Below are 25,094 nucleotides of genomic sequence, written 5' to 3' on the forward strand. Positions count from 1 at the left end.
CCATCCCCTGCACCCTGAGCCCAGCCAGCTCCTGTGGCTATGGGTGCAGGGTTCTGCCTGGACAGCCCCAGGCTGGCCACCAGCCCGTGAGAGCCACGGGGAGTCTGAGCCTCGCTGTGGGTCTCGGGGGGCCAGGGAGCAGCCCTTGGCTTGGCAGGCGGCCTCGAGAGGGGGCAGGGCAGGAAGCCAGCGCAGGAGAACAAGGCCGCCCCAGTCCAGCAGCTCATTACCGTTTGCCCACAGGCTGCAGGGGCTGTGGGCCAGTCGGCTCGCACACAGCCTGGGGCTTTGGGGACGGGGAGGAGATGATAGGTAAGGACAGTGACTGTAGCCCCCGCCACCCGCGGTGTGACCGTGGCGGGTGCCAGGCCTCTGCTAAGTGCGTTTCTCCCTGTCTCCTTTGATCTGTCCCGCACACCAGGGAGGTGGGCAGTTGGTGAGCGAGGAGTGAGGCTCACAGAGGCAGTGACTCGTCCTGGGGGGCAGCTTCCAGCTCCCTCCAAGCCTGGGCCCTGAGTGGACCCCCCCTGCTGTCCCTGCTCGGCCGGCCCCTCCAGCCCCGATGCAGGGAGACCCCAGGGAGACGCCTTCAGACCCCCATCGCCCCTGCGTCCTGCTCTGGCATCGAGTGCCCCAGCCTTCTGGACGTCCCCGCCCCACGCGCTCCCTGCAAACAGGTGGACCAGAAGGCAAGGTCATCCCGCGCGGGGCGACGTTCCAGAGGGCGAGGAGCTCAAGTGTGGGGGCATGTCGCCTGAGGACGTGAGGCCAGAGCGGAACCACCGGCGGGGTGCTCTGGGTGCGGGGAGAGGGGCGAGGGTTGCGGTGGACGGCGGCCCTGACGGGGCGGGAGGGCGGCCTGGGTCAGCAAGAAGCCGCTCGCGCAGTGGCGGCTGCTGCCGGGTGTTGGGCAGGAGAGTGGACGTGCGAGCTGAGGCTCGCTCCGGCCCCTCTGCCCACACAGCAGGTCCACGTGCACCAGCCCAGCCCCGCTGACCCTCCGGACCCTCCGTCCTGGAGGCCCTCACACGCCTCCTCGCCGAGGCTCCCGAACACTCTGCACATCCCTGCGGCACAAACACTGTTCCTGCCCCCTCGCCACACCTCCTCCGCTCTTCCCCGACGGCCTCCGTCATTTTCTGGGGTGGGGTCTGTGCCGACGGCAGCCTCCAGAGCAGGGTCCTGGCGCACCGTCCTTCCATAAACCTCTGCCGAATTTCACTGAGCGCGTGCGTGCGCAGACTGCTACCCCCTCTGTCGGGAAATAAAGACTCAGGGAGGTGCAGGGACCTCCCAGGTCACTCAGTGAGAAGCAGCAGAGCCAGGACTCAAGGCGCCAGAGACTCGGGAGGTCCCGCACGGCGCACCTGTGCCCCGGGGCTGCCCCCCCCACCCCCTGCAGCCAGGTCTGCATGCCAGCCCCGCCGCGGCCTCTGGAAGAACATGGTGCACTGGGGGCAGGCAGGCCTCGCAGCCCTGCAGACCCGCACGACCCTGCGGGGTGCGCCCAGCCCCCCCGTGTGCCCGCGGCAGACACCGCGCCTCTCTGTACCTGAGAGCGAGGGCTGGCCGCGGCACCCCCACCCCCGGGGCCTCCGCGAGAATAAGGAGCCGCGAGCGTTTGCGTGTCTGCTCAGGAAACGGGCGGCCTCACCTTCCCTTTCTGCCACGGAGGTCGCGGGCGCTGGCGGGAGCGGCCTCTTCCCCTCTCGGCGCTCAGCGGGCGGCCCTGGGCTGAGTGTCCGCCAGCTGGATTCTCGAAGGGCCCTGCTGTGTTGGCGCCCAGCGCCCGCGGTCCCCACCGCTGGCCGTGCATGTCACACAAGCGGACCCGGCAGGCTCCCTCTGCTCTCTCCGCGCCGTTTGTCCTCAGCGTGGAAGGGCTTTGGCAAGTTGGAGCCGGCCACGTGCCTGAAACGCCCCCCATGCCGGCCGGGGGGACTGCCTGCCCCAGGGGCCTGGTCACTCCCAGGGCTGGCCGGCACGGGTCTGCACCCTGCAGGGGTGGCCCAGGGCCCACAGTGGCCGGCCACATTTGCCTTCTTTGGTTGTCACCAGCGACTGGCGGCCGGCCCTGCGGCCAGGCACGGCGTTGACGGGCCCCCACAGCTGCGGTGCACGTGTGCCCGGCCGTCAGCTCCCTGGCAGGCGGGCTGCAGGGGGGCAGGGCGCCCAGCGGGAAGGAGGCCAGCGGCCGCAGCTGAGTGGACAGCAGGTGCGGCGTGGCCCGGGTGGCCGCTAATTACCGGCTGCTTCCCTGCTCCGGGGGGCCCAGCGGGGAGGGGTCTTCTTCACTGTCAGCCCGCGGGGCCCCGGCGTGCACAGGGCTGTCAGAGCCCCGACGGGCATCTCCGCTCTGTGAAGGGGGGGTGGGGGAGGGAGGGGAGGCTGCCGCGGATCGGGCGCGAGGTAACAGTGAATGCCATCTGTCGGCGTTATTAATCACCACCCACAGAGGCTGGCTGCCCCGGGTGCACATGCGTGTCTGCGTCCGTCCTGTCCTGCAGGGCCCCTGGGAGAGGGGAATGGGGGAGAGGCAGAGGACGCGTGAGATGTAGCCGCCTACAGCTGACGGGTGTGCAGCCCCGGCCCCTGGCGAGACCCCGTCGGCGTTAGCAGGGTGAGCTCGGGGCAGCGGCTGGGGCCGCGTGGGCGGTGCCTCCGTCACAGGGAGAGCTCACCCACCCTGACGGCTCGAGCAGCTGGGCCGCCCCAAATCCCAGCCACCGCCTCTCTGGTTTTCCGGCCTGCCGGGCACTGGCTCAGCCGAGTTTAGACACAGGGGGAGGCCCGGGGCTCGCCGTCCTCCAGCTGCAATGACCAGCTGCTGGCTCAGGTTTTGTGTGGCTGGTCAGATTCGCCCAGAGGCCCTTTCCTGCAGGCCCTGCTTTGTGGGGGCCCCGGGGCTCAGGGCCCTCAGGCCTTGGTATGGGACATCTCCACACCTGACCCTTAGCGGAGCGTCACAGACCACATGGGAATCTTGACAAGGTCAGGGGCACACGACCCGTCGGTCTGTGGACCACATATCGAGTGGCAGGCCTAGAACAGCGTGCATTACCCAGGCGAGCAGGTGGTTAAATAGGGGTTTGCCACCCCAGAGGGTCTGCCTCCCAGGCCTTCCTGGGAAGACCCCACCCACCCAGGGCAAGCCTTTTGACATCTGAGAGCTGTCAGGGCCCTGGGAACCATGGTTTCTCCAGGAGGGGTGTCCAACCACCTGCAGCCCCCCACCTGGGACCTTGTTAGAAATGCAGATTCTTGGGCCTTCCCCAGACCTGCGGCATCAAAAACGGGGTGGGGAGGCTGGCATCTCTGCACACGCCCTCCAGAGGACGCTGACAGAGTTAGTGTTTGTAATCCACTGCCTGGGGGGTGCCCCCCAGCCCCCGGTCTGCTGGGGAGTAAACCTAAGCCCCCCCAGAGCCACGCCCCAGGAAGGACCCCAGTCCCATTCCCACTGACCCAGGATTCTCCCAGCTCCGCCCTCCAGCCCACCTGAAATGGGCTGCCCCACGCCTGCCCTCTGAGCCCAGGTGGGAGGGATGTCAGCCGCCTTGGAGCACAGCTGAGGCTTGTCGGGGGCACACTGGGCCCTGGGATTGGGACCAGCTGTGCACAGAGCCGGGGGCCCCCCCCGGGTGCCCGCAGCGCAGGTCCACACCCAGCATGGGTCCCTCGCATCCCCTCAGCCTGCTTCACCGTGCCTCTTTTTCTCTCCTCCCCGCGGCCCCCTGCAGTGGACAGGAAGGACAAGACAGCAACGATGCCCGACTCGCCTGCCGAGGTGAAGACGCAGCCCCGCTCCACGCCCCCCGGCATGCCGCCCCCAGCGCCCGCCGCGTCCCAGGGGGCCACCCGGCTCCCCTCCTTCACGCCTCACACAAGTGAGTAACCCAGGGCTGGGGCACCGAGTGGGCAGAGTGGAGGTCCCCTGGAGCTGTGTGAGGCTCCGAGCATTACCGCGAATCAAGCCAGGGCTGGGGGCCCTCCGCCCTGAACCCATAAACGCCCACCGTTGGGCCCTTGAGAGGGAGGATCTCATCATGGCTCAGAGCCTGAGCCTCAGGTTCAAATCCTGGTTCTTCTACTTTGTGGCTGTGTGGCCTTGGGTAAGCTACTTAACCTCTCTGGACCTGGCGTTCCTCATCCATAATTCGGGGCTGGCCACAGTCCCTGCCTCAGCGAGCTGCTGTGAGGACAAGCGAGTTAGTGCAAGTTCTTACCCAGTGACAGCACGTCGTGAGTGTTTTGTCAAAGCTCTTACACTTGGAGCCCAGAGAGGGACAGGGAGAGCCCTCCCAGCACCCAGCAGCTTACTCGAGGGCTGCGAGTCCATCAGAGGTGGCCCTGGCCTCAGCGGAGCTGGGCAGCCAGGCCACAGCGGGGTGTGAGGGTGGCCAGGACCTGGCATCAGCCGGGGGCCCTGCTGCCGGGGGATGTGCAGGGCAGGCCGGCCCTTCGCCCAGTGTCTCCCTGGCCCTGGGCTGACCTGGGGTGAGCATCTGGGCACACACAGTGTCTCTGGGTGGGCTTCCACAGTCCACAAACACCACTGCTGACCTGTTGCTTTGACTCAGAAAAATCGGTGACTCAGTGACTTTGGGGTCTTGAGCATTTGGGAGGAGACGCCAGCCTTGGGCCGGTGGGGGGTATGGTATCCCGTGCCCCCCAAGACGAGGGGCTTAGCAGTGTGTCCTGGGCATTTCTGGTGGGTAGTGGAGAGAATCCGCACGGCACCTGCTCCCCCCACATCCAGAGGCCAGAAAGCCCCACACGTGGGGAACCCTTCGCCAGGTTTGAAACCCAAGCAAAGCCCGTCTCTGGGAAGGGAGCCTCGAGTGCCTCAGCCTGGTGGTTCCTCAGACAGCCTCCCGCCAGCCATAGCCCAGGTGAGACCGCAGGGCCCAGCTCCTTTCTTCCCTGTCATCGGAGGCCGGGCAGCCGGGGACCATGGGGCTTGGCTGTGACCCTGCTTACCTCTGGAGAAAGGTGCTGCTTTCAGCGGTCAGGCCAGGCTTGGCCCTTGTCTGTAGGATGCCGGCTTTGAGCGGGCCTCCTGAGCGCGCCGCGCCGTGGGGGGCAGGTGGAACGCACCAGCGGCTGCCCGTGTAGTCGGAGGCAGACTTCCCAGCACACTCAGGAGCTTAACAGCCAGCACCCTCCCCGCACCTTCCCTCCACAGAAGGTCCCAGGTCCTCCTCCTCGGGCCGGTCTGTGCCAGGGTCACCATATGTAATGGAGACCGGAATGAACCCCAGACCTTTCCTTCCCCAGGAGGGGCCCAGGAGAGCGGGGCCTCACACTGCGGTAGCCCTGGGCGTCCAGGCTGGGGTCGGCCTGCAGGGGCTGGCTGGGCTCTCCCGTCACGCAGCTGCTGGCCATCGGGTCCCCTCTGCCTCTGCCGTGCGGACCCCGCCCTCACCTCGGGGCTGGACCCCTGTCGGCCACAGGCGGAGGCTCCCACGGCATTTAACCGCCACTAGCAGCTCCCAAGACACAAGGCCGTGGGCCCTCCTCCCAAAATGACGAGCCCACCCTCCAGGGTCTGGTGCCCAGGCAGAGAAGCCGGCGGGCCGTGGCCAGCGTGACCGAGGCCTCGGGGCCACTTGCCCGGCTAGGAAGGGCATGTCGCCCTCGGCCTACTGTCCTTCTTGGCCCAGGACCCATGCTCCCGAAAGCGCCGGTCTGGGAACCAGATGTTCCAGGTTGGGGACAGGGGTGGGGTGTGTATGTGGCTCAGGGCCCCCCTCACGGCCATCTGTCCCCTCACACTGGTGCACCACGGGCTCACGTTTCTGGAGGGGAGGGCCTGGCTCTATCTGGGGCATGGACGTTACAAGAGGCTGATGGTTCCTTCTACTCGAAGCCAGTACTTTAATGTCATTGGGCTGCTGAGGTGTCCATCTGGGTCTCTGGTCCCCTCCAAGGGGCCTCGGAATTGTGCGAAGTTGTGTGGAATTCCCAGAAAGCCGTGGTTAACTGCATCATGCCCCTGGCCGCCGGGGGTGGGAGCCTCCCCAGCTTCCCCAGGAGCAGCCTGGGAGCCACGCAGGCCAGAGACTGACCTTGAGCCGTGGCTCAAGCTGGTTTTCCTTGCCTGATGACCGCCTGGGCACAAATTCATGCTGGAGTTGAAGCCACGGTATGGCTGTGGCGGTGGTCAGGATGGCTGAGATGGCTTGGGATGCCCTCAAAGGCCCGTCCTGCCCTTGATTACTCCCTGTGACGGGGGGCTCACTGCCTGTCTGCAGTGGTCCAGCCCATCTGGCCTCGGCTCCACTTACTAACTCCAGCTCGGACAGATCACATCTCTGCCCCCTTGGTGCTTCTTCCCTTCACGGTGGCTAAGGGCTGGGCCTTGTTTTCCAACCACCACTGGCTTGTCTGTCAATGGACCTCACGTCTTGTCGGCTTGGGCTCCGGGTCCCTTGAGGATGGTGCCAAGTGGGGTTATAGGGCGCCTTCCAGGAAGAGAGCTTTTTAGGAACCAAGGTGTCCCACCCATGCCGGTTGGAGACACTGCAGGGCTTGTTGAGCTCTAGAAGGTCCTCCCAGATATGGCCCTAAGAGACCCCCCAATACAACCCTGTTATTTTACGGTAGAGGGACTGAGGCCCAGAGAAGAGAATGGACCGGCCCAAGGTGGTGACAGAGTCCCAGTCCCCAAAACTGCTGTGGAGAGGCAGAGGGGAGGGGCGGCCCTGCCCACCCACCTGCTCTTTCCTGACAGGGTGTTTTTCTTATTTTGCTTACAGATCGAGAAGACGGGCCCACGATGTCCCTGCCCCACGGCCGTTTTCATGGCTGCTTAAAGTGGTCTATGGTCTGTCTTTGTAAGTAAAATAACAAAAACCGCAGCCTCCTGGGAGGTCCTCACCCCAGCAGCCTCTGCCCCGGGGAAGGCCACGGCAGTGCCCCTCACTGCCTGCATCCCCATTATTGTTGCGTCTGCTGTGTTCATGAGCCCTGCCTCCCTTAGAGAGAAGAGGGGGCCGGGGGCAGGCCCAGGAGAGCAGAGCACAGAGCCCCGAGTCAGACCCGAGTTCACAGCCGCCCTGCACTCACGAGCTGTGTGGCACTGGGCAGGTGGGGGGCCTCTCTGAGCTCCTTTTCCCCAACCACAGAGCAGGATGAATAAGGCAGATCCAGATCCCAGAGTTGTGAGAAGATCCGATGTCAACAGCGAGTCAGTCGCTTGGCCGACTCAAGGGCAGACCCCGGCCCGCCTCAGGCCCCAGCTCCCACCCCTCCTGGCCAGGTGACTTGGGCAGGTACCACACTTGTGCCTCGGTTTCTCTACCTGTCAAACGGCAGTCATCCCAGCACCTAGTGCCAAGGGCAACTACAAGGAGCCGTGAGATGCTGCTGGTCTCACACGGGGCCCGGGACACGCTGGGTGCTCAGTCGCCAGTGGACATTTCTGCCCAAGTCTCGGGACCACAGCTGAGGCCTGTGGCGGAAAGCGCTCGAGGGCCGTGCTCATAGTTCGTCAGCCAGCAAGTGCGGTCAGGTCAGGCCCTGACTCTACGCCAGGGGGCTGCACGGCCCGGGTGGCCCTGCGGAGCCCCCAGGCTCTGAGCAGGAGGTGACGTATCAGTCCTGCATTATTTATGTCCCGCGATACCGTTGTCCTTACTGCCCTGTGGGAGCCGCGCCTGGCCTGGCTCTGGCGCCCAGCGTGTCCCCGGAGCCGCGGTGCTGACGGGGAGAGGGGCTGGGGGAGGGGCTGCTTGTCGGGTTCCGCGTCCCAGCGCGACCCCCGCCCGGGCCCTGGGGCCGGGGGAGCCACAGGGGTGCTCGTGTGTGCCCCCAAACCTCAGCCGGGGACACGTGTGCGGTCTAACTTAGTAACACACCTGTTGTGGGAATGAAAGCGCTTGTGGCTGGGGGTTATTTTCGGCGTCTCTTTAGCAAGTTGCTGAGACTGCCCGGCAGCCCGCGGGAGGGAACACGGGCAAGCGAGGGCAAGCAGGCCACCGGGAGGACCCAGGCACCGAGGGCAAGCTGGTAAGAGAGCTGCAGGGAGGTCAGGCCCAGGCGGGGCCAGCAGCCGCCGGGTGGGGACCCAGGAGGTAGACACAGCCGTTCGTCTTAGAAGCCTCTGGAAGATCCAGACCCCGGTGACGGCCCAGCTCTGCTGCGAGGAATCAGCCCCCTGCTGTGGTGAGCTGAGGCCATCGTGGCAGCAGGGCCATCTCCTGGCCTGGCCGGGATGACGGCCGGCGGCTCTCATCACTCTTGACCAGGGCGTCCGTTGGCTGGAGCTCACCAGGGAGAGAGAAAATTGGCACAACAATGGGGTCTCCTGCTCTCGGAGGATCCTCCAGACAGCACCTCAGAGAGGGTGACGGACGGGGACGCTTCCTGCCTGTGTTTGGCGTTCACTCTCCATTGAAGAGCGAGGGAAGCCCCCGAATGAGGTGACACTCCGGGGCTGGTGTGTCCCTTCAAGGCCCTAGAAGGGGCTTCCGAGATCATTCAGACCAGAGGCAAACGGGCTCCGACTGCATGGTGTCTGCTGGGGAGGGGAGAGCTGACTTGAGTCCTTGGGCCCCGTCTCAGGACAGGAGGCCTTCAGCCAGTGGTTTCCAAACCTCTGCTAAGTGGTGGCCAATTATTGACAAGTGATGAGTGATCCCCCAACATACAGAAGCAATCAGGGTTAAGCATCCCCAGCTCCTTCTGGTGGTAGAAGGATAGCGGAGGTTCTATAATCCAGGGGAGCATGGAGCGGAAGGGGGCCGGGCACCAGTCCTCGGGTTTAGCCAAGGCCCATTTGCAAATGAAGGAACTGAGGCCAGGCCCCCATTCTCACCTCCCTGGGCTAGTCCAGGCAGATGTGAGGCCTCGGGCAGGATGTCCCTCCCAGCCAGGGCGGCTTCTCCTGCCCATGAGGGCAGAGCTGTGTCGGCTGCTGCTGAGGGCCTATGGGTGCTGGGGTCACCCCGCGGGGGGGCAGGCCGTCTGGGGAATCCTATGGAGTGTGCGTGGTAATAGTGAGCCTTGCCACCTGCAGGCTGGGTGCCTGGCTCGTGGCCAGCAGTCCAGTGCAGTGAGTCAGGGAGGGACATTTACAGGTGTCTCTGGCAAGCAGGTCCGTGGGGCAGAGCCAGCCGTCGCAGCTGGACGTGCGGGCAGCGTCTGGGGCAGGCAAAGCCCACCAGACGGCAGCCTCAGGGCTAACAGAGGGCACTCATCAGAGGGCTCCGGGGGCCAGGGATGGGCCGGTTCCAGAGCCCACGGGGGACAGTGCAGCCCCGGGGCTGGACTCAGTGGGAGCTGTGTCTCCCTGGCCTGCAGGGCAGGTGGAGGGGGTGACAAGGACCCAGGAGAGCCACAGCTGGGGGAGGGCTGAGGCCCAGGGAGGGGGCTGGCATGTGGGCTGCCCCTCCAGGCCGGGTGAGGCCAAGAGCGTGTGCAGAGGACACTTCCCAGGGCCCGGCCAGGATGGGCAGGGCGGGCGTGGTCTGGGGCGGCACAGCCACACCCCCAGCGGCCAGAGCAAGCAGGGTCAACGGCAGACACGCCTGGTGCTCAGCGGAAGCCGCTTCACAGAGCTGACCCTGGCCGCATCCCCATCCCCGAGAAAGGAGCTCTTGCTCCCCATCTCCACACTCACAGGCAGCCAGGTCTCAGCCATGGGTCCAGGGAGGGCCTGGAGCCTCGAGAAATTCCATCCTCAGGGTGCAGCAGCCCTGAGCTGCCCGCCTCCAAAGACTCCCCGGCTTGGCCCCTGGGCACAGGCCCAGCTGGACGGGGGGGGCGTGGGCCTGGGGACCACAGGCGAGTGAGTGAGAGATGTCCATGTGCGCGTGCATCTGTGTGTATACATGGGTGCTATCATACACACAGGTCCGGCTGCGTGGGGCTGCATATGCACGTGTGTGCGTGTGAGTGTACATGGCTGTGTGTGCATGTGTTCATGTGTGTTCATGTGTGCATGCATGTCCGCGTGTGCGTGTGTGTGAGTGTACATGGCTGTGTGTATGCATGTGTGTTCATATGTGTTCGTGTGTGCATGCGTGTCCGTGTGTGCATGTGTGTCCTTGTGTGCATGTGTGCGTGTGAGTGTACATGGCTGTGTGTATGCATGTGTGTTCATGTGTGCATGTGTGTCCTTGTGTACATGTATGTGTGTGAGTGTACATGGCTGTGTGTGCATGTGTGTAGGCATGTGTGTTCATGTGTGCATGTGTGTCCGTGTGTGCATGCATGTCCTTGTGTGCATGTGTGTCCGTGTGTGCATGCATGTCCTTGTGTGTATGTGTGTCCGTGTGTGCATRCATGTCCTTGTGTGTATGTGTGTCCGTGTGTGCATGCATGTCCTTGTGTGTATGTGTGTTCGTGTGTGCCTGCATGTCCTTGTGTGTATGTGTGTCCGTGTGTGCATGCATGTCCTTGTGTGTATGTGTGTTCGTGTGTGCCTGCATGTCTTTGTGTGTATGTGTGTCCGTGTGTGCATGCATGTCCTTGTGTATATGTGTGTCTGTGTGTGCATGCATGTCCTTGTGTGTATTTGTGTCCGTGTGTGCATGCATGTCCTTGTATGTGTGTCCGTGTGTGCATGCATGTCCTTGTGTGTATGTGTGTCCGTGTGTGCATGCACGTCCTTGTGTGTATGTGTATTCGTGTGTGCATGCATGTCCTTGTGTGTGTGCATGTATGTGTGAGTGTACGCATGTGTGTATGCATGTATTTCTTTTGTGCATGTGTGTGTATGTGTGTATGTGGGGCTGAGAGTACATGGGTATGTCTGCAGGTGGGTGCATGTCCACACGTGTGTGTGCAGGTGCATGTGTGTACATGTGTATAGGCATGAGTGTGTGTTGTGTGTGTGTGCATAGGAGTATGTGTAAGGATGCTGAGGCAGGGAGTAGAGGTGGGGAACGGAAGGCATGTGTTAGGGGTTCAGACCATGTAGGGAGCACGTTCAGGGGCAGGCCAGTGAGTGTGCAAGGGGCTCAGTGTGTGAACACAGGGAGCTGCCCGGAGCAGGTGCCCAGGCAGCTGGTTGAGGGGGCAAGGTGTGAGTGGCTGCTGGGTGTATCAGACAAGCCTCAGGACTCCCATGTGTGCCAACTTCCCTTCCCACATCTGGAGCCCTGTCCACTGTCACCAAGGGCCCTGGCAGCCCACGATCTCTGACATCTCAGAATCTGCAGACCCTGGTCATTGAGGCTCAGGCTCCTGAGGCCAGGGAACTGGGGTGCAGGCCAGGCGCAGGCTCAGCGAGGAGTAAGGTCTTGTCCCAGGGCATGGCATGGGACCCCAGGTCTCCACCAGTCCTGGGACACTGACTCCGGTGTTGGGGCCCTGGTGACCACTGGTGCTGCTCTTCTGACCCCTGCAGTGTGCTCATCACAGGGGCCTCCAGTCCCCTGCCTGTCCTCCCCACACAGCCCAGGGCTCCTGTGCATTCACACCCGGGTGTGGCAGCCCCAGACAGCAGCCCTCCAGGAGCCTCCTGGCCAGGATCCAACGCCACTCGTCCAGGGTGTCCAGGGCCCTCTGCCCCACCCCAAGCCCTGTCAGCCCAGGCAACGGGGCCTGTGTAGGCCATGGGGCAACACTTGGGGCCGTCGTGGCAGAGGTGAAGGTCATGGCCTTTCAGAAAGGGTGAGCCACCGATCCCTGGAAAGGGGGACATAGGCCTGCAGGTCCCTCCTGGAGGAGAAGCCCCTCTGCCTGATCCCAGCAGACACCTGAGCAGACTGGCGGTGTCCTGGTGTGGTGTCCCCCCCCCTCGCTGTGAGGGGCCTGACCATGCAGCCCAGAGCAAGGCCAAGGGGTGGTGCTGAGCCGGGCCACGCCGATCGTGGCCGCACGCTGGCCCAGCCCCACCCGCTGCTGCCCTGAGCCCCAGTCTGGACATCCATGCAGGGCGTCCAGTGCCCCCGCCACACCGCTGCTGGCTCCAGCCCGCGGCCTCTGTCAGCTGTCGTCCTCAACGCTCCCCTCCTTCCCGTAGTGATGAACGGCAGTCACTCGCCAACGGCCGTCAACGGGGCCCCGTCCACACCCAGCGGCTTCAGCAATGGCCCGGCCACCTCGTCCACAGCCTCACTGTCCACTCAGCACCTGCCCCCGGCCTGTGGGGCGCGGCAGCTCAGCAAGCTCAAGCGCTTCCTCACCACCCTGCAGCAGTTCGGCAGCGACATCTCCCCGGAGATCGGGGAGCGCGTCCGCACGCTGGTGCTGGGGCTCGTGGTGAGTGCGGCGGGCGGCAGAGGCCTGGTGGTCTGCGGAGCTGGGCCGTGGGGCTCGGCTGACTGCAGCTGTGTTTCCTTGCACAGAACTCCACGCTGACCATTGAGGAGTTCCATTCCAAGCTCCAAGAGGCCACCAACTTCCCTCTGCGTCCGTTTGTCATCCCCTTTCTGAAGGTAAGCACGCGTCCATCTCCCCCCGTCGCTGGGCCCTCCGCGGAGTCCCAGATCTGCTCCCCGCCCGCTGTGATCAGGCACCACTCTCGGCCCACGCTGGAAGGTCCCGCGTGGGAACAGCGCTGACCTCCGGACCCAGTGGTCTAACACAGAGCTCCCCGTCTCAGTCCTGCAGTACTGGTCAAATACACTCATCCTCTAGACAGCTATGCTTTGAGCACCCACTATGTGCCTGGTCATGCATGAGGCCTGGGGACACGGTGGGAGGGAGCTCAGCCAACCAACAATGGCCACAGACCGGTGCAGATGGGGGGGCATTTGGTGCAGGCTGAGGAGGATGAGGGAGGGAAGCAGGTGGATAGCGGGGGACAGAGCCTCAGGGACAACAGGCACAGAGGCCCGAGGCAGGAGTGTGCCTGTTGTGTTTGGCGTGAGGCTGGATCAGAGGGAGGAGAGGGACAGACGGAGGGATGGGCGGCCGGATGGATGAGTGGGCGTCAGAGGGAATGAGGGCCGTGCGGCCCGACGCGGAAGGCCAGCAGTGGACCAGGGCCTCTGCAGGGGGAGGGCGGTGCCGGGCCCACAGCAGCATCAGCACGAGGGCTCGTGAGCCACGCAGGTTCCTGGGCCCCAGCCCAGAGCCCCTGAGTCGGAACCTGCGGCAAGGTACTGGGGGATTGGTGTGTGTACACAACAGGACAAGCGTAGCTCTAGACCCCGCTGGACCGCTTCTCAGGGCATTCCCTCCACCAGGAGGATCTTGTGTCTCCCAGAGAGGGCAAAGGTGAAACGCTTCCCAAAGGGATGTGACCCTGTGACCCTTACTTCTGGGCCCCTCCGGGGATCAGGGTTCCACAGAGCTCACTTAGCAGATGCCGTCTGCCTGGGCCCTGCTCACCGGCGCGGCGGGCCCTGGGGGCTGCCTTCCGGAGGGGCTTGAGGACAGACTAGGCCAGATGCTCCCGGCTCCCAGCCCTGCCACTGGGCCGCTGCTGTCGGCCTGGCCGAGCTAGCTCACCCCTCTCTGACTCGGTTTCTGCAAACCTGCCATGGGCGCCATCCTCAGCCCACTGGGTGGGGGGCGGATGCTCGCTTCATGTTGGGGCATCCTCGTCGGGGCATTTAAACGCTCTGCGGACCAGGCATGCTTTGCAAAGCTCTTTGCAGCGCCCCTGCTGACCCCCCCGCCCCGCCGCAACCCTGTGAAGGGGGCGGTGCAGGGACGCCTACCGTTCCTGGCTCCCAGGTCCCCCTGGTAGAGAGGTGGAGTCCGGCTGGACCCAGGCCTTTGCAGGCAGGCCCTGGGCTGGCACCGCGGTCCTGACAGTCCCTGTCAAGGGGACCCTAGGTCCCGCCCCACACCCGTCCTCTCCTCCCTCCTTCCTGCCCTCCCTCCCACACCCTGCTGCGCTCACACCCCGAGCCGGGGCGCCAGCCGCGGCGCCAGGGTTTGGGCCCATCTGGCTGTCACTTGTAATTCACAGGAGCGTGGCCCTGCCCTCCCTTCCTTCCACTTACTGCTGACTCCATGCTCCCCATCTTTGGGGACACAGTGCGCCTGCTTACTCGGTCAGATCAAATATTTACAGCAGATGTCCCCGCCCACTCAGCTGCCCTTGTTTATCGGAGAAGCGGGGAGCATCCGGTGTCCCTGCTCTGGCCCCAGCCAGGCCTGCAGCCCCCGGCCCACGGCGCCACCACCCCCCCCCCCCGGCCCCCCCCCACCCCCCCCCCCCCCCCCCCCGGGGCCCCCCCCCCCCCCCCCAGTGTCCTCCCAGACACACCCCAGCGCGCTGCCAGGTAGACCACGCCAGGCCCAGCACTGCCTGTGACGGAGCTCTCTGGCTCTGTGTCCCCTCTGCCCACGGTGGTCTCGAAGGGCTCCCGGGGCTCTCACGCCAAGACCGCTCCGTGCCTGTGACCCCACCCGGGGCTCGGGGCCAGCACACTGTCAAGGACACGGAGTCTGTCTCCCTGACATGGAGCTCCTGGGGTGCAGCCAGTTCCATCTGCAGGCCCTGGTGACGAGGTGCCAGCCAGAGCCCTGGGAGGGGCATCACCTTCCAGAGGATTCACCGCCCACCAGGCCCACCATGGGGTGTGCCCTTGCGGGTGCCCGATGCCCTGCAGAAGAGGCAGGAACTGTGGCCCGCCTGGCTCAGACCCCAGCCCTGGGCTCTCGGACCTCTCCCACGGTGATCCCGTCACGGGGGCAGGAATGCGTGAGGTAACTCACACCCAGGGCGGGAGGACAGCCCCACTCGCAGATGAGACACAAGTCAAGTGTCTGGCCCAGGGTCCCAGGGCAGAGCCAGGGTGGGCTGACCGCCGGGCCCGCAGCACCCAGGCTGTGTGGGCATCTGAGGAGGCCCTGGACAGAGCCGCAGAAACACCACAAGCCCTGGCAAACGGGGGTCACGGCTCAGCCAACCCCATGTCGCACTTGTTTGCGCAAACACTGATTTCCCTTTGGCCTGAGTCCCTGCCTGTGAAGAAGGTAGTTCTGGGCCCTCCTGCCATGTCGGTGTTCACGGGGCTCTGGTGACCAGCGCAGCCTGTCTGCATCTGGGTGGCCGGGCCTCCCCTCCCACAGTGGGGACTGCTGCCCCAAAGGCAGCAGCCGCCCCACAGCCCCCGCCCAGTCTTCTGCCCTGGGGCTCCCCCTTCCCCTCGCCCCCACCAAGGGCCCCGAGACCCCCGAACCCACTGCTCAGCCTGACACCATGCGTGGCTACGTGGTGGGGCTTTCCGGAAGCTGGGAGACGCTGCCCCACCCGGCCGGCCCTCCGCCCGCAGCCCCGGCTCCCAGCTGGCCCCAGCCGGCCGGGAATCCAGATGTTTCCACAGCCCTAACAGCGACCAGCCAGCCAGCCGGTGCCCCTGCGGTCCCCGCCCTGCTGAGCCAGCCAAGGGAGGCCATTCGGGAGGGGGGGCCGGCAGGGGAGAGGGAGGATGTTTGGCGTCTTCAGACCTCCCGGGACCTCCTTTCCCAGCTCATGCTCCTAACGTGTTCGACAGATGGCGGGCTGGCCCCCGTTCAGCTATCCAAATAGAAAAACAGGCCTTGCAGCCAGCTCTGCTTGACAAAAACGCATCGGCTGCTTGATCAGGTCCGGGTGGACGCGCTCAGGGGGGCTGCAGAGGCAGAGGCGGCCACTCTGAAATGCCATGAGAAAGTTGGGGGACTGTATTTATTTACAAATACTTGGAGCTGCCCGCTCTCCCAAGCAGCCTGCCGCTAAGCCCCCACCCCGCCTGTGCCCTGCCGCGCCGCGAGGCTCTGGGAAGACGGTGGGTGGCTGCAGGAGCCCGCCTGCCTCCCAGCGGCACACGCAGGAGGTGGGGCTGGAGCAGACGTGGGGCGCAGTGGTTGCACGCGGCGTGGCGGGTGGGGACTACACCTGGATCCTGTGCCCTGTCCTGGATGTGTCCTCCTCCCCGCTGTGCTCTGTTCTCCTTCCCATGAACGGGGAACCAAGCTGTCACGTGTGTCCACGGAGGGTTGTAAGGACCGCAGGAGGTGACAGCTCCAAGTGGGGTGGGCACGCGTCCAGCGTGGTGTGGCTCCAGGCTGCTCAGGGCTGGGCTGGGCACCCCCGGGAGGTGGGAGAGCTGGGGATGCACACTGGGGTCTGGGGCACACACGCGGGGTGCTGCTCCAGCCCCCCCTTTTACAGTCAGCTGTAATGGAGAGCTGGGCCTCAGCTCTCTGCTCTGCACGGGGGTGATCTGGAGCTCCCACAGGTGAAGGCAAGGAGTCCTGGTTATGGTCCCCTCCTTGCCCTTCCCCAGGTGCCCCCAGGGCAGGAAGCTTGGTGAAGTGGGAAAACCCCAGCTGGGGGGCCAGGATCTGGGCTCGGGGTCCCACTGCACCTCAAATCCGTGTGCCCACCCCCCTTCCCAGATCGCAGTGGAGAGGCACAGGCCCAGAGAGGGGTGCCGCGTGCCCGAGGTCACAAAGCAGGGCCGGCCGCCAGCCGTCGCGCACGCCGAGCCCTGGCCCCCGTCGGCCACGACCGCAGTGCCCTCTCCCCCGATGCAGGCAAACCTGCCCTTGCTGCAGAGGGAGCTCATGCACTGCGCCCGCCTGGCCAAGCAGACCCCCGCCCAGTACCTGGCCCAGCATGAGCAGCTCCTGCTGGACGCCAACGCCTCCTCGCCCATCGACTCCTCCGAGCTCCTGCTGGACGTCAACGACAACGGCAAGAGAAGGACACCTGACAGGTAAGGGGGGCGGGCTGGGGGGCGGGACAGCGGGCGCCTGGTGCCAGGGCTGGCAGCACGTGGGCCGACCTCCTGCTGCGTTCCGTGGCCTGCAGCTCGCGGCCGAGGCCATCAAGCCTTGCCTGCAAGGCCGCCGCACGGGGCTGGGCACGGCATCCTGACCACTCAGATGGCCCCTGGGAGGACAGGAGGGGTCAGGAGGGAGTCTCTGTGGCAGACACTGCCTGGCTCTTCGCTTTGGGCTGGATGAGGACCTGAGCGTCCAGGCACCTGAGGTCCCCAGGCGCTGGGCTGGCCCTCAGTGTTGGCCACAGAGCTGGGCGCTTGTCTGGCCACTGGAGAATGCGTGTCCGTCTCCTCACTCCCTCAACGGAGGCTCCGGCTCCCTGGCCCCCGGCCGCGGAGCCCAGAACCAGTGGGCGCTGGAGGCTGGCACGAGCCCCAGGGGAGGAGGGAGAGTGGGGGCCCGGCCTCGTCCCTCCCCCTGTGTACCTGTCTGTCCTGCCCGTGCCTGTCTCCCTCTCACCCCTCCTGCCTGGGCTTCTGTCCACGGTTCGTGGTCTGTGACCTTGCCTGCTCTTTGGGTCAGGACCAAAGAGAATGGGTCAGACCGTGACCCACTGCACCCCGACCACCTCAGCAAACGGCCGTGCACCCTGAGCCCCGCCCAGCACTACAGCCCCAGCAATGGGCGGCCCCACCCCACGCCGCCGCACTACCGCCTCGAGGACATGGCCGTGGCCCACCACTTCCGTGACTCCTACCGCCACCCTGACCCCCGGGAGCTGCGGGAGCGCCATCGGCAACTCGGTGAGCAGTGCGCCGGGGAGCAGGGGCACGCGCGGGCCTGCACGGCTGGGGGAGAAGCACAGAGCTGCGGCGAGCACGTCAGCATGGGCGAGATACGCTGACCCTCCTGGCCTTGTCTGTGCAGGAAGGATGCTGAGGAAATGGGTATGGGGAGAGGATTTGAGTGGGGTGGGCCCTGCGGCCCAGAGGGAAACCGCACCCTGCTGGGCTGTGCCCCTGAGCCTTAGGGAGGGCCATCTTTCCCAGACCTCTGTCTTGGGTCGCGGTGGGGGGCCTCCCTCCCCCAGGGGAAGGGCTGTGATCGCAGAGGTGACTGTCCCTGGGGGCTGGGCAGGGGCAGATACAGGACCTGAGGGAACCTAGAGAACCTAGGGGGGCACTGGCCACTGGCCAGGTACACACACGGGGTGTTCAGCCTGGATGCTGCGGGGCCCTGTGTCCAGGGCAGCGGGAGGCTGGGGTCACGGCCAGCCAGGAAGAGACCCCCTGTTAGGGTGGGCATGTGAGCCACAGTGCTGCAGCTCATGCCTCCAGGGCACTCCCACGCTCTGGGCCCAGGCACCCCGAGGGAAAGCACGTGCCCCCCTAAGACTCACAAGCCCTCATTGAGCACGACTTAGTACACACACCCCGTCCTGCTCTCTGAGCGGGATGAGAGCGAGCCCCACAGCACCAAACCACAGTGAGTGAGCTGTGCACGGGGGCGGGAGATGCAGGAGCCCGGACCCTCTGCGCAGCACCAGATCCCCACCCTGCCGCCTCCGGCTCTTCCTCTGTCAGCTGATCTGACGGGAGTCCCACCTCTCGGGTGGTATGAGGAGCATTCACACAGGGCCGGGCAGACGAAGGGCTGGTAAGGAGTGCAGCGTCCTATCCTTTCCCCCATTACAGGGGCAGCAGGCCTCGATGTTGATAGTATGGGGGTGTGGTGCATCGGCAGGCCCATGTCACAGATGAGGAGGCCCAGAAACCCCATGCATGTGCCCAAAGCCTCCTGGCCACGTCTGCCCGACCTTCTGACCCCCTCTGTGTTGGGGACTAAGAGAGGAAGAGGACCAGCCCACACCCTGGGGGCCCCCCAGCATGTTGGGGGGACAGCCTGGAAACAGCTGAGGGTCCCAGGGCACCAGTGGGGGGCCCAGAGGCAGGGTCAGCAGAGGCCTCACCCCGTACAAGGCCATCTCCCCGCCCCCACCCCGCGGAAGCTTCCAGGGCCTGGGCCCAGGCAGCAGGTGACAGCGTCTGGCTCCCTGCAGCCGGGTCGGGCAGGTGCTAATTCCCACCCGCTCCTGCTAATGCAAAAATAAACACCAGCTGTCGGGCAGATCTCAGCCACTATTTTGGTTGGGGTATTGGCGTGGCCCGGGTTCCGAGGGCGGCGGCGGGGGCGGGGGCGCTGCGGCCTCTCACTCCTGCTGCACTTCGGGGAGGCTAGGAGACCCTTTGGGGCTGGAAAAGGCCTACACAGAGAGACCCCAGCCTGGGCAGCTCGGGGTCACCTGGCGTAGGCTCGGGGCGCCACGGCAGGGGCACCCAAACCAGCGTGCGGCCAAGAGCATTTGATATGTCAGAAACCACATGAGGACAGGCACACACTGTTGCACTGGTATGAATTCCTCAGCTCAGAGTGGTTTTGTTTCTCATCACCAGCTGGGGGGACACCCCATTGTTTCAGCCTCTGGAGCTGTGGCAGCCAGCAGCTGAGGGCACCGTTGAGGCTTGGGCTGACCTTGGGTGACCTTGGGCAATCGCATGCCCTGAGCCAGCCTCGGTGTTCTCATCTGTCGGATGGGAGTGACAGTGGAACCTCCCTTGGAGGGCCCTCCCCTCCTGTGCACCCCCAGAAGGTCGGAGGGTAGGGAAACGGACACGGCGTGCTGAGGGCGGGACCTGGGGATCAAGTGCTGGGGTGTCAGGGTTCGCAGACCCCACTCTCTCCCAGGGTGCCCCACTTGGACCCAGCAGATGAGCCAGAGCACAGCCTCCTGCCCAGCTGGGCTTTGGCCCAGGAGACGTAGCCAGTTTCGGGGACAGAGTAAACAAGGAAGCGGCCAGGACGGTCTAGCACGTGGATCTGTGTGGGGCTGAATGGATTCTGAAGGGCTCGGGGCTGCTGAGGATGGGGCCTGGGACCTGGGCTCTGAGGGGTGTGTAGGAGTCCAGCGGGCTGAGAGGAGGTAGGACAGCACGGGCTGGAGCCAGGCAGCTGCCAGTGAGCCCCTGAGGGCTTTGGAGGAGTGGCGAGGCCGTCAAAGTGGGGCCTGAGGCAGCCTCCACGGCAGCAGGGCAGGAAAACTGAGCTATGCTGGATTTGCAGACAGGGAGGTAGGGGAGGGGTGGCCAAGCCTAGACTGAGGGATGGGGACCCATCTCTTCCTCCCAAACATTGAGTAGAGGCCAGGCCTGTTCTTGACCTCCCCACAAAGGCAGTGGACAGAGGGTCAGTGCCCAGGGTCCCCCTCCTCACCCTGTCCACTTCCCTCACACAGGCAAAGCCAAGCCCCAGGACTGAGACTGGGGTGAGGGGCGGGGCCTGGGGAGCACAGGGCGGGACCTGGGGTGAGGGGCGTGGCCTGGGGAGTACAGGGTGGGGACTGGGGTGAGGGGCGGGGCCTGGGAAGCACAGGGTGGGGCCGGGGACCCTGAGGGGGGGGGGCAGGATAGGTGAGGGGCGGGGCCTGGAGGGCACGGGGCTGGGGCTGGGGCTGGGGACACAGGAAAGGACATTGCCTGGGGTGAGGGGCGGGTCTGGGGGACAGGGGGGCCTGGGACACGGGGCGGCCACTGAGCATCCACACCCCTTGCAGCAGTGCACGGGTCCCGGCAGGAGGAAGTGATCGACCACAGGCTCACGGAGCGGGAGTGGGCAGAGGAGTGGAAGCATCTCAACAACGTGAGTGTCCAGGCCCAGGGCCGCACGACTCCTGGGGTTCCGCCCAGCCTGTGGGGCCCTGGAGCTGGGGGGGGTGGGGAGGTGGTGGGGGGGACAGGGTCACTGTGGGCTCCGCTTTGCTAGGCGCCTACCTGCCTCAGCTGGAACTCTGCTCCTGGTCAGCCCCTCAGAACCTTCCCATCTCTGCCCTACAGAGCCTCCCCTGTCTCCGGAGCAAGGTGGTTTGGTGGGGGTTGGGACACCTTCCACACTCTTTTTGGGGTTATCCCTCCCCCGCTTCCTTTGTGGAAAGGGAGCCCTGGCAGGTGTGGTCCCCAGAGGAGTTCAGGCCCATCTGCTGTCCCCAGGGCAGAACACAACCAGGAGAGTTGAAAGGAGAGCCCCAGACTAAAAGCCTGGTCTTCACCCCCCCACCCCCATGCTTGGTGCCCTTCCAGGCAGTGGGAGGCGATTTTCACACTGTGGCTCTGAGCTCACTGTGGCCAGCCCTCGTGGACAGCGGGCTGGCCCAGGCCCAGGGTGTAGGAGAAGCTCCCTGGACGTCCCCCACACTGAGCAGCCACACCCAGCCCCGCATGCTCACCACCGCCGCCCGCCCGCCCACAGCTTCTGAACTGCATCATGGACATGGCCGAGAAGACGCGGCGGTCGCTCACGGTCCTGCGGCAGTGCCAGGAAGCCGACCGCGAGGAGCTCAACCACTGGATCCGGCGCTACAGCAACACTGAGGACGCCAAGAAGGGCCCCGTGGTTGCCACCGCCCGGCCCCTCGACAGCTCCGTGGGCGCAGAGGGGTCTCAGCTAGGTGCGTGCCCAGGGGGCATCACGGGGGCGGGGGGTGCACTGCAGGGGCGCCAAGGACCGAGACTAGCACCCCCATTGTGGCACTACAGTAAAATACAACCCAAGAGTTTCCCTGGAAAAGGAGGTGCCTTTTCTGCTCTGCGTAAAGATACGCCCCGAACCACCAGAAGCCCAGACTTAGGGAAGATGACCACGGAAACCGAGAGAAGTCCAGGACAGGCCCAGGTCCCAGCCGAGTCCAAGGTGCTCCAGAGCATCCTCTTTGCTGACATTGCCCTGCCCCACACCAGCAGCGGATACAGGGTTTCCACCCAGGGGCACGTCGCGGGACCCCCCCCAAGGGCACGCACCATGTCCCCCTTACCCAGCTGAGTATGGCCCTGTTCTGTGGTGACGCTGGCATCCGTGTTTCAGACACCCACCGGGAGTTCGTGTCCAGGACCCTCTCTGGCTACATGCCCGAGGAGATATGGAGGAAGGCTGGTGAGTGCAGTTGGCCGGGGGGGGGGGGGGGGGGGGGGGGGGGGGGGGCCCGCCACCGTGGGGCCACACGGGGGGGGGGGCTGGGCAGAAGGAGGAGCCAGGGGGCAGCTTGAGAAAGAGAGACGGGGAGAGGGGGCGCAGCTGGGGTGGCGCCGGTGGAGAGAAGCAGCAGGGTCCCTGACATGTTTTGATCCGTGGATGGAGTCAATGTGAAGTGTAAGGAAGAGGGAGAAAATCGCAGCATCTCGAGAGCAGAGAGAGGAGAGCATCCCACCCCAGGCGCGGAGGCCAAGGGGCCACAGAGCGGCTGCAGCTGCCTGGAGCAAGGTGGGGGAAGGCCCAGGCCCGGACAGGAGGATGGGGTCCTCGTTTCCCTCGGCCTGTCCCCTCTGCCTCCATCTGGCCCATGGTGGCCCCTTGGCGACAGCGACGTGGCGCCCCGGTGGTGACTTGGGGGACCAGCAGCTCTGCCACGCCCAGCACAGAAGGCTCCCTAGGAGGAGCCCTGCTCCACACCACCCAGCCCCTCACACCACTGCAGGGAGGGCACTGCCAGGGAAACTGAGGCAGGCCTGAGCGGCCGAGGGCCGTCTGCCAGGGCTGGAGAGCACAGCGGAACCCAAGCAGACGCTCCGGCCTTAGGCAGACAGCTCAGCTCACGACAGCAGCACCACGGACGGCGTGCTTCTCTCCAGACCGGAGCAGGCTGGAGGCCGCAGGTGTGGGTGACGGAGGGCTTTGGGATGATAAGAATGCGGAGCCCTGGACAGGGCATCCCCTGGACTGCTTCCATACCAGCGACAGGGAAGCCGACTGTCCACGGCTCTGGTTCTCAAAGCGGGTGCCCACACTGGCAGCATCAGCCTCACTTGGAACTCGTGGGTTCCAAGGTTCTTCCTCCCCACGCCTGTGGCGTCCACGTCAGCGGTGGGCTTGGCCACGCCCTCCAGGGCAGTGCCACCGCACACCCAGGTCTGGGAACACTAGGGTAGGGCCAGGCTCGGGAGACGCCCCCACGACCAGGCTTACACGTGTGCCCGGCCGCTGGTGCCCAGGCCCCGCCCACAACACAGGGAGGCCCGGCTGGGCTGGGCCACGGGACCACAGCCCGCGTGTCCTTTGCAGAGGAGGCGGTGAATGAGGTGAAGCGGCAGGCGATGTCTGAGCTGCAAAAGGCCGTGTCGGACGCCGAGCGAAAGGCTCACGAGCTCATCAGCACAGAGCGCGCCAAGATGGAGCGGGCCTTGGCTGAAGCCCGGCGGCAGGCCTCGGAGGATGCCCTGACCGTGGTCAACCAGCAGGAGGACTCCAGTGAGGTAAGGCCACCCGCCCGCCCCCCACTCCGGCCCCAGCCTCTGGTCCAGGCCCCGAACCCTCCCTCTGTCGCCTCCCCGCCTCACGACCTTAGGCAGCCGGCGAAGTGGGTCCTGTGGTGTCCCCGTCGTGCTGACGTGGACCCCGAGGGCTCCAGGGGTAGGTGGCTTGCCCTGGGCCGCGCCCCAGGATGTCATGGGCATTATTCAGACTTAGGCTGGCAGGCGCCGAGCCCATGCTTTTGCTAACCTGTGAAAGCTGGGGGCACGGCGCGAGTGGAGACCGCGGGGGTGTCTAGAGGGCCTCGTCAGCTGCCGCCCGCACGCATGCGTGCAGGGGCCTGAGCATCACGTCGTGCTGGCTCCTGGGCATCAGAGGCTGGGCGGGGTCCGCAGGGCGGGGGCAGGGGGTGCCTCTCCTCCTCGTCCAGAAGGACTCTCACGTCAGAGGAGTCGGGGAGGGGGAGAGGTTTTCCTCTGGAACTGTCCTTTGGAAGGGGACTGGTCTCCGGACCTCTGGTATGTGTGTGCGTGGACGGGCCCAGAGGGTCAGCTCGTGTGTCCGCAGCAGCTGCTGCGGCAGGTACTCCGAGCTCTGGAGCGGCGGGCAGGGCAGAGTGGGCAGACCGCACGGAGGCAGGTGCCAGGGAAGGCACCAGGGCGGTGACATGTGAGCAGAGTCCTGCAGGAGGTGAGCGAGCCGGGCAGGGATCTGGGGAGCAGAGCGAGGAGGGAGCAGCAAGCACCGAGATCGGGGGCACGCTGGGCAGAGTGAGGACCGCAAGGAGGCCGGTGTGGCTGAGCAGAGCGAGCCAGGAAGCCCAAGAGGCTTCGGGGGCCAACGAGACACTGGGCCTTCCTCCTGGGGCGGGCGTGGGCTCCCCGACCCTCAGCCTGGCTGCCAACTCGGGTCTCTCCCAGTATCCCTGCCCACCTTCTGCTCACGTGCGCGGCTGAGGTTACCGCTCGTTCCACAGAAAGGGAGCAGAAGCCCCATGGCCGGGGGCAGGGGGTGCCTGGCCGTGCACCCTGCACTGGAATCTGGCCGTCTTTACCCAGCCAGGGTGCACATTCTGGGGTTGAGCCCAGGTAAACCAGGAGGGCTTCCTGGAAGAGAGGACAGGCCGTGGCTGCCTTCCCTCCTGAGGACATCGCGGTCCTGTAAATGCTGCGTGAGCCTGACTGGGGCGGGCTGGAGCTGTGTGCCTCGGCGGTGCGCGTCCAACCCCCAGAATGGCCCAGCCAGGGGGGCCGTGGCCGCTGAGGGCCGCCCCGGAGCTGTGGCGGCATGATGCCGCGGCCGGCCCGAGTGGGGGTGTTGGCAGCGTGTGCTGCCCCAGTCTGCGGCCGGGCTGGGCACCTGGGGTTCGGGGCCCAGCGTCCGCCCTGCGGCCGCCCGCTGACCATGTCCCCCCCCACCCAGAGCTGCTGGAACTGTGGGCGCAAGGCCAGCGAGACGTGCAGCGGCTGCAACGCGGCCCGGTACTGCGGCTCCTTCTGCCAGCACCGGGACTGGGAGAAGCACCACCACGTGTGCGGCCAGAGCCTGCAGGGCCCCGCGGCCGCCGTGGCCGACCCGGGGCCCGCACAGCCCGACGCCGCGGCCGGCCTGGGCCCCTGCCTGCCCGCGGGTGCCGCCAGCCCCAGCGAGGCCAGCTCCGCGGGGCCCTCCCGGCCCGGCTCGCCCGGCCCCCCCGGCCCCCTGGACGCCGCGCCCCGCTGACCCCCCCACCTCGGCCCACGGATGCCGCGCCCTCCGGCCCCGCCCGGCCCCCCAGCCCGCCGGCCGCTGCCCCCGGCCCTGGGAGCCGCTGCTGCTACCGCTTCTCTCCAAAAGAAAACAGAACCAACAAAAACTGCATCAACGCAACTTCCTCAGCTACCTGACGGTCTCACGCCACGACCGCTCCGAGCGTCCTCAGAGACCCCCACCGAGCTTTAGCCGGCGGAGCGGCCCACCGGAGCGTGACCGGCTCGCCCGCCGCCTGTCCCCCTCCCGCTCGCCCGCCCCCGTTTTCCTGTCATTATCACCCTCGTACACTTGCTCTTTAACGAAGAAATCTGTTTGGTGGCTTCTATTTTCAGTGAAGAATTTTGGGGGGTTTTGTGCAACAGACCTACTCAGAAGTGGATAAAGGAAACGGGGGTTTTGTCCGCTTCCTGCTTAAAACGGGAAACAGA

General features: G+C 65.6%; 1 protein-coding gene across 2 annotated transcripts in view; it reads left to right on the plus strand.

Annotated features, from left to right (window-relative positions):
* CBFA2T3 (CBFA2/RUNX1 partner transcriptional co-repressor 3) overlaps positions 1–24,636 on the plus strand; it is a 53,769-nt gene extending 29,133 nt beyond the window's left edge. The window contains exons 2-12 of one of the 2 annotated variants that reach the window (XM_032389949.1): positions 3,741–3,887; positions 6,759–6,836; positions 11,972–12,210; positions 12,297–12,386; positions 16,429–16,610; positions 17,200–17,420; positions 20,228–20,313; positions 20,920–21,118; positions 21,532–21,600; positions 22,726–22,916; positions 24,337–24,636. In XM_032389949.1, the coding sequence (XP_032245840.1) occupies positions 3,767–3,887; positions 6,759–6,836; positions 11,972–12,210; positions 12,297–12,386; positions 16,429–16,610; positions 17,200–17,420; positions 20,228–20,313; positions 20,920–21,118; positions 21,532–21,600; positions 22,726–22,916; positions 24,337–24,636 (1,776 nt within the window). In that variant the 5' untranslated portion in view covers positions 3,741–3,766. The remainder of the gene's footprint in view (positions 1–3,740; positions 3,888–6,758; positions 6,837–11,971; positions 12,211–12,296; positions 12,387–16,428; positions 16,611–17,199; positions 17,421–20,227; positions 20,314–20,919; positions 21,119–21,531; positions 21,601–22,725; positions 22,917–24,336) is intronic. The other variant, XM_032389950.1, reaches the window with a different exon arrangement.
* The last annotated feature ends 458 nt before the right edge of the window (positions 24,637–25,094 follow it).

The sequence above is a fragment of the Phoca vitulina genome, unplaced genomic scaffold (genome assembly GCF_004348235.1).
Source record: "Phoca vitulina isolate PV1807 unplaced genomic scaffold, GSC_HSeal_1.0 scaffold56, whole genome shotgun sequence".
NCBI lineage: Eukaryota > Metazoa > Chordata > Mammalia > Carnivora > Phocidae > Phoca > Phoca vitulina.